The sequence below is a fragment of the Pelodiscus sinensis genome, chromosome 32, assembly GCF_049634645.1.
Source record: "Pelodiscus sinensis isolate JC-2024 chromosome 32, ASM4963464v1, whole genome shotgun sequence".
NCBI classification, from domain to species: Eukaryota; Metazoa; Chordata; order Testudines; family Trionychidae; genus Pelodiscus; species Pelodiscus sinensis.
The window spans coordinates 9,239,999-9,252,937 of NC_134742.1; the positions used below are offsets into that span (position 1 = coordinate 9,239,999).

The 12,939-nt window shown below is 48.5% G+C and overlaps 1 protein-coding gene across 1 annotated transcript; it reads left to right on the forward strand.

The window, feature by feature from the left end:
* Positions 1 to 2,007: 2,007 nt before the first annotated feature.
* LOC142823261 (uncharacterized) lies at positions 2,008 to 4,046 on the forward strand. Its single transcript, XM_075914115.1, has 3 exons — positions 2,008 to 3,010; positions 3,545 to 3,660; positions 3,753 to 4,046. Exons 1-3 carry the CDS (start codon positions 2,464 to 2,466, stop codon positions 3,801 to 3,803), a joined length of 714 nt encoding a protein of 237 aa, XP_075770230.1. The 5' UTR covers positions 2,008 to 2,463; the 3' UTR covers positions 3,804 to 4,046.
* Positions 4,047 to 12,939: the final 8,893 nt, after the last annotated feature.

A 12,939-nucleotide genomic window follows, 5' to 3' on the forward strand; every position in this document is an offset into this window, starting at 1 on the left:
GCATACTCCTGGAGGTCGCCAGCCGCGCGGCCAAATGGATGGGCCTGCGCTTCAACGCCAGGAAGTGCGCCTCTCTGCACATCTCCGGCGACGCCGGTGCCCCGGTAAACCTGACGCAGTTCCAGATCCAGGGGGAGCCCATGACCGCCCTGGCCGACGGCGAATCCTACTTACACCTCGGCACGCCGACCGGCATCCGCGTCCAACAGACCCCGACGGCAACCATCGACGGGATTCTCGAGGACGCCAAAAAGATCGACGGCTCCCTGCTCGCCCCTTGGCAAAAGATCAACGCCTTGAACACTTTCCTCATCCCCCGCATCCGGTTCGCTCTCAGGGGCTCTGCTGTCGCCTAGGGGCCACTGAACAAGGCAGACCGCGCCATCTGGCAGCTGGTCCGGAAATGGCTCTACCTCCCCCAAAGGGCCAGCTCCGACATCATATACATCTCGCACAGGCAAGGGGGTGCCAACGTCCCGCGCATGGGAGACCTGTGCGACATCGCCGTCGTGACACTCGCCTTCCGCCTCTTGACCTGCCCAGACCGTAGAGTGCGCACCATCGCGAGCGCCGCCCTGGAAGAGACCATCGGCAAGCGCGCCGCCAGGGCCCCCGCTCCGCAAGACATCGTCGCCTTCCTCAATGGTTCTCTCGAGAACAACCTAGGACGGCAAGGGGGAGAGTTGTCCTCCCTCTGGTCCCGCGCCGCCACCCGCCGCCTGGGGAAGAGGATCGGCTGCCGCCGGACCTGGGCGGAGGAACGAGGCGAGATGAGCATCCTGATCCCGTGCAGAAACTCCAACCAGAACACCATCATCGCGCCGCCCACCCGAAAGCTGTTGGAGAGAGTCCTGAAATCCACCCTCCGCGGCCTCTACGCCGAGAACCTGAAAAAGAAACCAGACCAGGGCAAGGTGTTTGAGGCATCCAGCAAGTGGACCTCCAGCAACCACTTCCTTTCCGGGGGGAGCTTCACCCGCTTCGCCGACTGGCGCTTCGTTCACAGGGCCCGCCTCAACTGCGTCCCCCTCAACGGAGCCGTCCGCTTCGGCAACCGGGACAAGCGCTGCAGACGCTGCGGTTACGAGAACGAGACCCTGCCCCACGTCCTCTGCGGCTGCGAGATGCACTCCGAGGCCTGGAAACTGCGCCACAACGCCATCCAGGCTGGGCGGAGGGGGGGGGGGGGGGGTTGGCCACATGGGGGGAGAGGGGGCCAGCCGCCAGCGCACGTGGGGGGTGGAAGGGGAGGCCGCGTGGTGACCCATCAGAGGCCCGGGACCAAAGGGCCCGGTCCACGGTCTGTGCTGGGTCCCAGGGTGTCTAGACACTCCGGCGCCGCAGCCGAACCTCCTATCCCGTGGGGCAGGCGGCGGTAGAAAGCTAAATCACTGGGCTGGGCGGAGGGGGGGGTCTGGCCACGCGGGGGAAGAGGAGGCCAGCCGCCAGCACAAGGGGGGAGGAAGGGGAGGCCGCGGGGTGGCCGACCCAGGACCGGGGGGCCCAGTCCGCGGGCCGCGCCGGTCTCGGGGTGTTCCGGCGCCGCAGCCGAACCGCCGCTCGCGTGGGGCAAGCGGCGGCGGAAAGCTAAATCACCGTGCCAGGTGGCGGGGGGGACTGGCCACGCGGGGGAAGAGGAGGCCAGCCGCCGGCACATGGGAGGGAGGGGGAAGGGGAGGCCGCGGGGTGGCTGACCCGGGACCGGGGGGCCCGGGCCGCGGGCCGCGCCGGTGTCAGGGTGTTCCGGCGCCGCAGCCGAACCGCCGCTCGTGTGGGCCAAGCGGCGGCAGAAAGCTAAATCACTGGGCCAGGCGGCGGGGGGGGGGGCTGGCCACGTGGGGGGGAGGGGGCCAGCCGCCGGCACACGGGAGGGGGAGACCGCGGGGGGGCTTACCATGTTCCCCCCTTTTTTTCCACCCCAGGGGCTGAGTTTAAACCGCCCCCCCATACCCCCAAGAGGGAATCAAGGGAGCATTGGCCCTCCCACAACGTGTGGTTCCCAATACACATTACCTGTCCGCTTGCTCAATTAGGACACCCTCAGGGGCCCCCTGGCCATACTCCCCGTTTTTTGTTTTCCCTGGCCAGGGCCACCCCTGCAAAAACCCTGACATGGGTCAGACCCCGGGGGAGCCAGAGCTCTACCCACCCATGGGGTCTTACACACATACCTCCCCCCGATAACCCACTGGGGACATCAGAACAGGACACGGTGGGGCGTTCGATCACCCTACCCGCGCCAAAAGGGAACGGAGGAAGCATTGGCCTTCCCGCAACTCGCAGTTCCCAATACCCATTACCCACCCACCCACCCACTCCACTGGGACCCAACCCTGACAAGGGACAGGCCCTGGGAGAGCCAAAGCTCTGCCCATCCAAGGGGTCTCTCACATATACCTTTCCCCAGCAATCCTCCAAAAGTATGACATAGAAAAGACATTGCGACATGAGGCTGACATTGAAATGGCTTTAAGGAACATCTCAAAAGCCCAAGAAAGGCAACAGAGACAGTATTCCAAAAGGCACAGGTCAAGATACGGTGACATAAAATTTGATGTTGGGCTATTACTGAATGCTAGGAAGAGAACAAGAAAAGGCGGAGTACTAGAACCGACATATCGTGGACCATACAAAATTACTAGTATTGAGGGGAAGACAGTAAAATTAGAAACCGTGTCAGGAAAAATGTTAGCAACCAAGTACAGCATTGCACATTTAAAACCGTTGAAAGAGCCACTACAATTTCCTCCCAATAGTACAACAGAGGAAAGAATAGTAACTGAAATGACAGTGGGTAACAATGGCACCACAAATCCCTGTGAAAAAATTCAAAAATTGGATGGGCCTGAATCACAGAATTCTCAGGTTCAACTATTGAACTTTATAATAAAGACATCAACAGAAGAAGAGGAGATAGTGGAGGATCTTATCGCAAATGATAAAATGCAGGAGGAATTTGATTTCTGTGACATGATGATGGATGTGAAAGACAAAGAATGGTTTCAGAAAGGTACTTTGTCAACTAAATCACATTTCCAAAACAGTTTTTAAACACAATTGCATGTATCAAGTTTAAGAAAAAAAGAAAGTCTTTCACACCAAAATAAATAAATAAATAAATAAAATCAGAGAAAAAGGGTACTGAAATTTGCTGCAAGTATAGGCAGTCCCCGGGTTACATAGATCCGACTTACATCGGATCCCTACTTAAACAGGGTGAGGCAACCCCGCACTAGCTGCTTCCCCACAGCAGACCAGGGAGACGAGAAGCTAGCGCCCCCCCCCCCCCTCTCCCCTCCCCAGCAGACCAGGGAGACGCGGAGCGGCTTTTCTCAGCAGACACCTCAGCTTGAGAATAAAGGACTGAGGGAAGTGAGGTGTGGGAGAATAAAACTGAGCTCTGGAGAAATGTTTGGCTAGAGTTTCCCCTACAATATGTACCAGTTCTGACTTACATACAAATTCAACTTAAGAACAAACCTACAGTCCCTATCTTGTACGTAACCCGGGGACTGCCTGTAATGGGTTATTTTTTTCTTTCCAGTAAAATTTGCCATGAATGGAAAACAGAAAGAGAGACTGGAGGCCAAAGTGGGAAATTTCAAATTGTATGGCTCTTCTTTTCATTGCCTGAAACCAAGAAGCTGGATATGTGATGAGGTAATCTTAATTAACACTAAAAGTGTATGGAAAGATAAATGTGTAATGTAATATTATTTACAATGTTCCCTTTCTGTCATCATGTGTTTTAGGTTATTGATGCGTATTTCAGCTGTCTAGTCGAGAAATCGGGGGGAAGGTAGGCCACGTAATGTGATACTACATAACTGTCTGAATTGTATCACTTCCTTAACACCAACGGGAATGTAAGACATACTATGGCTTTCACAATATTTTTGAAATAACACTCTACAACTGCCATTGCAAAATTTCAAATGATGTAAATGCAAAATAAGAGGTATTGAAATGCATTTTGAGAATAATATACGCCATGCAATACTTGATCTGTTGATATTTAAACTTGTTAGTCTATAATTATCATGTTGTACATTTGCATAATAAATCTTTGCCCTAATGAATAATGTCTTATATTACGTATGACAATATAAGTTTTTTACTATTCCTTTTTTCCCCCCATGAATGTCGTATATAAACTTTTTGATAACAGTACGGATCCCCTTGTATGGATGTGTATATTACACTCATTAACTATTTTATGTTTTCCCTTCAAAACAGGATAGTGAAGAAAAGACTCAAGAGAAGCTAGACACCACATTTACTTGGTGTCTAAGGATCCCTAAGTAATACTAATTATCGATCACAGAAATAATCTGATAAGTAATCTTAGGTTCTTTATATGCATAAAAGAGTGAATAATGCATTAAGATCTTGGTTGTCTGTCAACAGGTAGAAGCCATCTCTGCAGTTGTCTGCCTAACAGAATCTGTGTGGCAACAACGAGACATGAAATCGAAGGTAAAGATTTACAATATTTCTTACATTGCATGAACAGAGCACATTCGTAATGATGACACTAACCTAAATGTTAAATGACAATGCTATTTTTGATGGGTAGTGCATAAATTAATGTAAATCAGGATACTAAATTAAGATAGTATAATACTCGTGTCATTGTTGGCTTATCTTTCAACTTTTATTTTGAACCTAATTTTTAAAGTTTAATTACAGAGCAGATTTCTTCTTCAGGAGATACTGTTACTTCCTTACAATGCACCAAATCACTGGGTTCTGGCAGTAAGATGATTTCTATTTCACTTCTGTAATATGTGGAATGAAAGTGGTATTAGGTGATAACACAGCTGGGTGGCAGTGGTCTTATGTCCTCAGCTATGGATGTTACGTAAGTTCATTTATGGAAATGAAAGTGGAATGAGAGCGTTGCTATTCTGAGAGCACCGTTTCTTAATGAAAACAAGCTAATGTGAAATGGGATGAAAACATCAACAGACGTGAAAATTTTGGTACTAAGTGAGAGATCACTGAATTCAGAATATGATCTTTGACTTTGTGTTAGTCATTCCAAAGGATAAAATGTGAATATTTGGTTGTGTAAGTCAGTAATAAACCTCAAGAATTATCACATTATCAACCTAACTTGTACATGTTGTCTACACTTACAGATAGCACTGATGGGTACACAAGAACTGTTAATAATCGATCCATTGGGTGAAGAGCTGAGCTATGAAAGAAAATGTCTTAGAAACTGGAGGTGAATGCTAAGATTTATGTGTTCAAAGTGATCCTACGCTGTTGGTGTTTAAATAGTTTAGAGTTATGTATCAATAGTGAGAGTAATATATTCCTGTTTGCAGCAAAGAATCTCGTAAAGACCATGTTCTCGTACTGAATGTGCTTACTGATGTCATAGCAGTGAACTTATGTTATTTGAATCTAGATTAATAATTCATATCATTTGTACACGAGGCGTTTGAATGATGCATAGATCAGTAGGTGTTATCCATATGGGGCACAGCAAAGCAGGTGATATCTATGTCACTACTACAGAATGTATCTGATATCAAAAGTGATTATGTATGTGTACGGAAGTATGTTTGTATAAAATGAGAAATACGTCATATATATCATTAATTAGAGATAGCTTAAAAAGAATTTACTCAATGTACAGAAAATAAAAGAAAAATACTGAAGATAAAATAGATGTTATAAGGAATGACATAATTGCTTCCACTAATATTTCAGAAACTTCATCAAAGTAGAAGAGAGACTATCATTATCAAAATGGAAGAGTCAAATTATAAATCATAAGAGACCAATTGATGGGCACAACTGCGGACCACTCATCATAAAGGTTAGTAACAAAACATTGTCTGTATTGTTTCCTATTTTTGTGTCATTAGCAGAGGTGGTAGTAAATGAAAAAGAATACTGGTTGAACTGCAAAGGCATCCTTGCCAAAGTGTGTGGGCTGTGCTCTGGGACTTCATAATTGCTGTTGCCGTCACAGCATACTCTAATCGATGTTAATTATGACATGTTTTCTAAACAGAAGTCTTGTTAGTTTGCAGAAACGTATTTGAAGCTGAAAAACATCAGTTCTGTGGACATATCAGAGGCGGCAAATAACGAGTTTAGAAGAGACATAGCAATTCTTCTAATGAAGGAGTCAGGTAATTATTTAATCACATGCTCGATGGACTCATTAAGCACATGACAAGGCAATAGGAAGTGTTTAAATAGGTGGTGTAAAACACAGTCAACCTAATACCCCTAAAGTTTGAGAGCACAGGTTTGGGTATGTAATGCTGACCATGCAACAATAATATCAGTAAATACCAAACACCTTAGATTTTGCGAATTGTTACTATTGTTATAAAAGTGTAAGAAATAAACCGGTCTACTTTATATTCAGATGTAGTGGAGTTACAGTTTATAAACAGAAGATAAAAACAAATTAAATAAATAAAAACACATGACTACTTTAAGATTAAACCAGTAACCAATAATGCTGTAGTAGCATGTAGAGTGCTGTTCATTAAATATTTTGCACGTAATTGCTATGTATTTATTTTGCAGAAAGCATAGAAGAATTCTGCATATATTGCAATAGGATAAACTGTGAAAAGAAAAGTGAGGAATGCACTATGGTAAGATAATACGGATGTGTATATATCACATGCCCTAATCTTTTTAATATTATCGAATTTGATAAACCCGATAACACTACACGTTTCCATCATGGTCGTAGTACAGAGGTGAACAAACTGCGGTACATAGGACACATATGGAATGCGTAAACATTCTGCCTTGACCTAGAGATGACGGTCATGTAATAGCCTCGAACTCTGAACACCCTCCCCTGCCTCATCTGCTCACCTTGCCAAAAGCGTTCTAGCAGTTCTAGGCGTAGGGACTGCATTGCACAGCGTAATGGCTTGTTACAGCCATGAAGCACTGCTGCCAGTCCTGCGGCTCAGAGGACAGAGAGCAGGATGGTTGAATAAGGTTTGGAGGCAACACTGGACAGACGGGAAGCAGACCAGAGGTGGTTGGATGGGAGGGAGTTCTGAGTTTTGTAGTCACGGCGTATGATTTCAGAGTGGGCTGAATTGGGGCGGGGAACATATTTTATAAGGAGTCAAAGATTTCCGGACATGTCAATGAATAAAATTTGGAAACCATAATGTGACTCTCTCAAAAAATTGTTATCAAACAGCACTGATAGCAACATCTTAGGAAAAGATTACATGAGGAAGGAATGCCATGATTGCGTAGAAAGTATGTGTTACATTATAAGTTGTGCGAGTTATTTTTCTTGTCTGTCACTTACCAAAGCTCCAGTGAGATTCCTGCAAGAGGTGGGCACATATTCCGTGCATTCCGGAAGGAATCAATGCAGAAACGCTAAATGATGAGAAGACAGACTACAAGTGCCAAAAATGTTCATAGTGCAGTTCTACTTCATAAAGATGACAAAATATGTAAATAGATTATGATACTATGAAATAATAAATTTTTAAAGTATGAATTATATTTATCAGAATTTGCGTTGTTGTGTATATATAATGCAAATTAACACGAAATACGGAAGCATCCCCTGAGTGCGTTAGCAAGGAGGTAGCAAATTGAGAGATTTTTCTACCAAAAAACACAGTCCCTCTGAATTTATGACCCATGGACCACGAGCAAAAGGCAAAACACCAGCATCCCCTGAGTCCGTTAGCAAGGAGGTAGCAAATTGAGAGATTTTTTCTACCAAAAAACACAGTTCCTCTGAATTTGCAACCAGCCAGCAAAGGTAGCAATTCCTGAGCAGTTGTACCGAATGTCATGTATGTATGACAAACTGTGACGGTCACAAACTGAGAGGTTTCACTTTTTGACTATACACCGGATTGCAACTGTCTTATAGGTAATAGGACAGGGATTATGGGGAATAAAGGGTCTAAGATAGATCCAAAAACCCCATTGGGTAAAATGCTGTAGATTTATAGTCAGCCAGGGAAATTGCCAGCAGGTCTTAAGCTCAGGAGGCTGGCAAAGCTCACGCACGCGTGGAATGAATATACTTATGTAGAATCAGAATTACAATTCCCAGTTCAAGGTACCTTTCAATTAGAGAAATTAAATTATTTCTGCCAATTGTTTCAGTTTTTCATTTGAGTCCTTTAGGCTAGCCATTATGGATTTCTCTCTTAATTTAGAGGCCTATTCATCCCAGAGATGCCAATAATTCATCTGGGAGGGGTGACTGGACTCTAAGACACCCTTTAAATAAAGGAGAAATCTGACTCCTCTAAAGTTTGTCCACCTCCGTATGTTCCTACATCAAGCGCGCCCAGCGGAATCTACCCATCCATCTCGAAACCCCCAGCTCCGCTGCCAGACTCACCTGAAGATCTATTGGACCTGTGGGTCCCCAATTTCCCGGCTCCCCTTCCCACCGACCTGCCCCAGCATCAGCAAGTATTGCTTACCAATCATTCAGCTGCATCAGCCCAATTTGAATCCCCCGCACATACTCACACCTCTGCAGGGGCAGTGGGGAATGTCAACCTGGCCAATAAAACTTCGGATTGTGAGCACACTCAGAGTCCAGTAATTCTGAAGCGGTCAGAAGTCTCCTCAAAAATGCTGCAGCGGACAGTGGCAAAAGACTTAAAGGACCTGGGGTCTGTTATAACTAAAATAGATCCCGAAAATAACTCAGTGACTATAAGTAATGAAGTAAATAAGGATGTGATTATTGAAGTTGGACCTAAAAATTTTCCTGGACTGTTTAAAGAGAATATTAATCTTTTCCCACTAAGACATTTCCTAATCCAGCAGGGGGTGCCCTAGCACTTATCCACGTCCCCTGGACACCTAATGACATCATGAATTTTAGACTTACTCTCCCAAAAATGAGAGGATCCTGTGGGCTTGCAAAGGGAGTTGCGCCAGATTTTTGAAGTTTATCAGCCTACCCACAGAGACATGCTACTCTCGGGAATAATGGAACCCCATGAGAAGCAAGCTCTTTACACCCAAGCAAGGCGAGGCCCAGGGGATACTCCTGCCCACCTGGGTGAGCAATGGCCCCAAGAATTGCCAGGAATTCCTGCTACTGCTGCAGAACGTACCGGGCTAGCAAATGACCGTACAGGTCTCCTAAATGCAATTACCAAAATGGTTCCAGTGCAAACTGATTGGTCTAAAGTATATAATTGCAAACAGAAGCCAGATGAAAGCCCTATTGATTTTCAGGCAAGACTCTTTGCAGCCATGAGGCAGTATAGCACCTTTAACCCAAATGATGCCAATATGCGCACTATGGTAGTAACCACCTTTCTGCAGAATTTAAGACCAGAAATTGGGGACAAGATTATTAATATGATTGGATGGAAAATGGAAACTGAGAAAATTTTGGAAGCTGCAACTCAGTTCTTTGACAACTTGCAAATAGAAAAACAAAAGAAAAAGGAACTTAAAAATACCCTAATGGCACTACAAATATAAGATTTACAAGGCCACGGGCAACCAAAAGGTCAGAGGGAAGGCCCTTACAGACCCCGGCGTGGCCCCCAACCTAATGATGTGTGTAATTACTGTGGTGGGTTTGGCCATTGGAAAAATGAATGCCGTACAAGACGACAAAGTAGATTTAACCAGGGCCCCAACAGACAGTGCGGACCATCGCCACAAGGACAGAGGTGGCCCAATACTAACCCCTTTCCAGCAGGTGCACCCAACAGAGACTACCCTCCGGAGGACCGACAAAGGAGTAATCCATTCTGACTATGCCAAGAGGTTACTGATAAAACATTGCAATGCTCTCTCTTACCTTCTGTCTCTTTCTGCTACACCTGATGTCTTTGTTTCCATTAACGGAAAATGAAACAAACATGAATTTCTAATTGATACTGGTGCCTCTCTTTCCACAAGAAGAGAGGATGAAGCTCCCAGTCTGGCCAGAACTGGAGAAATAGTAAATGCTGTGGGGATGGGGGGAGTAACTATACCCCATGCAATGAGTGAACCGTGTTCCTTAACCATTGGGCTTTTGACAGAGGAACATGCCTTTGTTATCTCCCAGTACACCTGTAAACTTGATGGCTGTGTCTACACTGGGCCACTTATTCCGGAAAATCAGCTGCTTTACCGGAATAAGTTGCGAGCTGTCTACACTGGCCCTTGAATTTCCAGAAAAGCAATGATGATCTACTGTAAAAAAATCAGCTGCTATTCTGGAAAAACTATGCTGCTCCCGCTCGGGCATAAGTCCTTATTCCAGAACACTGTTCCGGAAATGGGCCAGTGTAGACAGCCCAGTAGTCTTTTCCAGAAAAAAGCCCCGATTGCGAAAATGATCGGGGCTCTTTTCCGGAAAAGCGCGTCTACATTGGCACAGACGCTTTTCCGGAATAAGGGCTTTTCCGGAAAAGCAGACTGCCAATGTAGACGCTCCTTTTCCGGAAAAACTGAAAACGGAATAGTATTCCGTTTTAAGCAGTTCTGGAAATTCATGCCAGCGTAGACACAGCCGATGGGTAGAGATCTGCTGTGTAAATTGAATGCTACAGTTTATTGTTTCCCTGAAGGGGTCTTTGTTGATATACCTCATAATCGGGCACCAAATTTCCTCATGATGTTAACAGACAGACAAGGTATAGACCCAGACTCCAAACTGGAGAGTGTGGAGCTGGACCAGGTACCAACGTCTTTGTGGGCTTCTCACTCCAATGAAGTTGGGAAACTGTTAACAGCAGAGCCTGTACGGATCAGGTATAAACACGGCCGGCCTTACCCTCGAGTGTCTCAGTACCCCTTGTCCCAGGAAGCGGAGGAGGGCATAGCGCCTGTAATCTCCTCCCTGTTGGAACAAGGAGTGCTCATAAGAACGCAGTCTGTGTGTAATACCCCAATACTTCCGGTCAAAAAGGAGGGGAAATTTGATGATCAAGGGAGACAGATCTATAGATTTGTGCAGGACCCAAGAGCTGTAAATCAGTTTGTTATCCCCAGATTTCCTGTGGTTCCTAATCCGCCGTTAGGGCCAATCTCTCGGGGAGTACCTCCAGCCCAGAGAGCGCTACCGACACCAGGGAACCCCACAGACATAGTACGGGGACCCCACCGCCCCACGCCCCAACACCAATCACAAGGGCTGCCGGCTTTAGGCCGATTAGAACTTGCCGGCAACAAGCAATTCCCGTCTCCCTGCTCTCAGACCGCTGCTCCAGCGACTCCCCCTCCCCCCTCTGGACCGGTAGTGATGACTCGGCATCCTCCCCCTCATATGTTCCTGACCCCCTGCCTCCCCGTACCCGCCCGAGGTATCCCCCACCCAGCGACGAGTTCCAGGGGCTCATGCTCATCGAGTTCCTGATCCCCAAGAACCGCCCCGCCTGCCCGTGCTGTTCCACCTACAAAGGGCTCACAACCACCACCTCTCTGCACCAACACATCAGGCAACTGCACAAAAAGAAGATGGGCTTCCGCTGTGCCCACTGTGCCAAGCCCTTCCTAGCCTTAGCAGGGTGTAAGGTCCACCAGACACGGTGCCCCGCCCTTCCTAGGGGAACACCTGCCAACTCACCCCCAGACCACAAACCCTCCCCGGACCGCTTAGCTGTGACCTCGCCCCCACCAACCACGCATGCCACTCCACGACAGGAGCCCGTTATCCCCCAAGTTCCAAACAGCCACGGGTCCTCCCCTAGCCGCAGTACCGCCGTTAGCGGCAGGCCTCCCAGGCCCTCAAGAATTCCCACCTTCCTTCAGCCCCACCAGCGAACCGCAGCCTCCGTCAGCCTCGCCAACCTGTCCCAGACAGTCTGGGAATACATCCGAGGCGTAAGACGCAACGTGGCGGAGAGACGGAACAGCGCCCCTCCGCGGCTCCAGCCCTACTGCCCTCCTTCACGAGACAACAACACCAGGTGCCGACCCGGCCAGAGGGAGGGACCCAGCCCGGCTCGTGGGAGAGACGCCGCCAGCAGATCTAGTACTGGACCCGCCGCCGACACCGCTCGCCCGCCTCCTGCTCCAGACCGCAGACCCGCGGCACGCCACGACGACCGGCGCTCTGCTCTGTACGCTCCAGAGCAGCGCCGCGCCACCGCACACGCCTCTCCGACTCCCGACCCAGAGGAACACCGGGCCCCCGCCGCCTCACCCGCCGTACCCGAGACTGCACAACCAGACAGCCAGCGGGTGAGGGGCAACCAAGAATGCACTGCCACCGCCTGGCAGCTCCTCTGGATAGAGGAATTAACAAACACAAACTCCTTTCACGACCTAGAAGACATGGTCAAAAGACTTACGGAGGAGCTAGCAGACCCGATGCCGAACCCGCCATAGACAACGGAAAAGACGATCCCCAGACCGACACGGTAGCTGCCACCCGCCTCCAGCGCTTGTACCAATCCAACCGTCCCAAGGCGATGAGGGAGATCCTCGAGGAACCCTCGCCGTTCTGCGACGTTCCCGTAGACCGCCTGCACGCCTATTTCACCGACGTCTTCAACTGCGCGGCATACCCCGAGACCCACCGCCCAGACTGCTTGCCTCGGCTGCCTCGTATTGACTCCGCAGACGACCTGGAGCGTGACTTTACCCCTAAAGAGGTGTTTGCCAGGCTCGCCAGGACCTCCAACACGGCACCAGGGAAGGACGGCATCAGGTACCAGGTGTTCAAGAAACGTGACCCTGGTTGCCTCGTAGTCGCCACAGTCTTCAACCTATGCAAGCGGTTCCGGCGTATCCCCAGCGCCTGGAAGTCGTCCATGACGGTCCTGCTTTACAAGAAGGGCGACAGACAAGACCCCGGGAACTGGAGACCCATCTCCCTCTCCAGCACCATCTATAAACTGTACACCAGCTGCCTCGCCGCAAGACTTACGGACTGGGCGGTAAGCGGAGGCACCATCAGCGCCGCCCAGAAGGGCTTCATGTCCTGCGAGGGGTGCTACGAGCACA

What these genes read in the sequence shown, in the direction of transcription:
- LOC142823261 (XM_075914115.1), top strand. Translation starts at nt 2,464, where the DNA reads ATGGCTTTAAGGAACATCTCAAAAGCCCAAGAAAGGCAACAGAGACAG. An exon ending in CAAAGAATGGTTTCAGAAAG is followed by an intron (nt 3,011 to 3,544) that starts GTACTTTGTCAA and finishes TTTTCTTTCCAG; the next exon opens with TAAAATTTGCCATGAATGGA. An exon ending in GAAGCTGGATATGTGATGAG is followed by an intron (nt 3,661 to 3,752) that starts GTAATCTTAATT and finishes CATGTGTTTTAG; the next exon opens with GTTATTGATGCGTATTTCAG.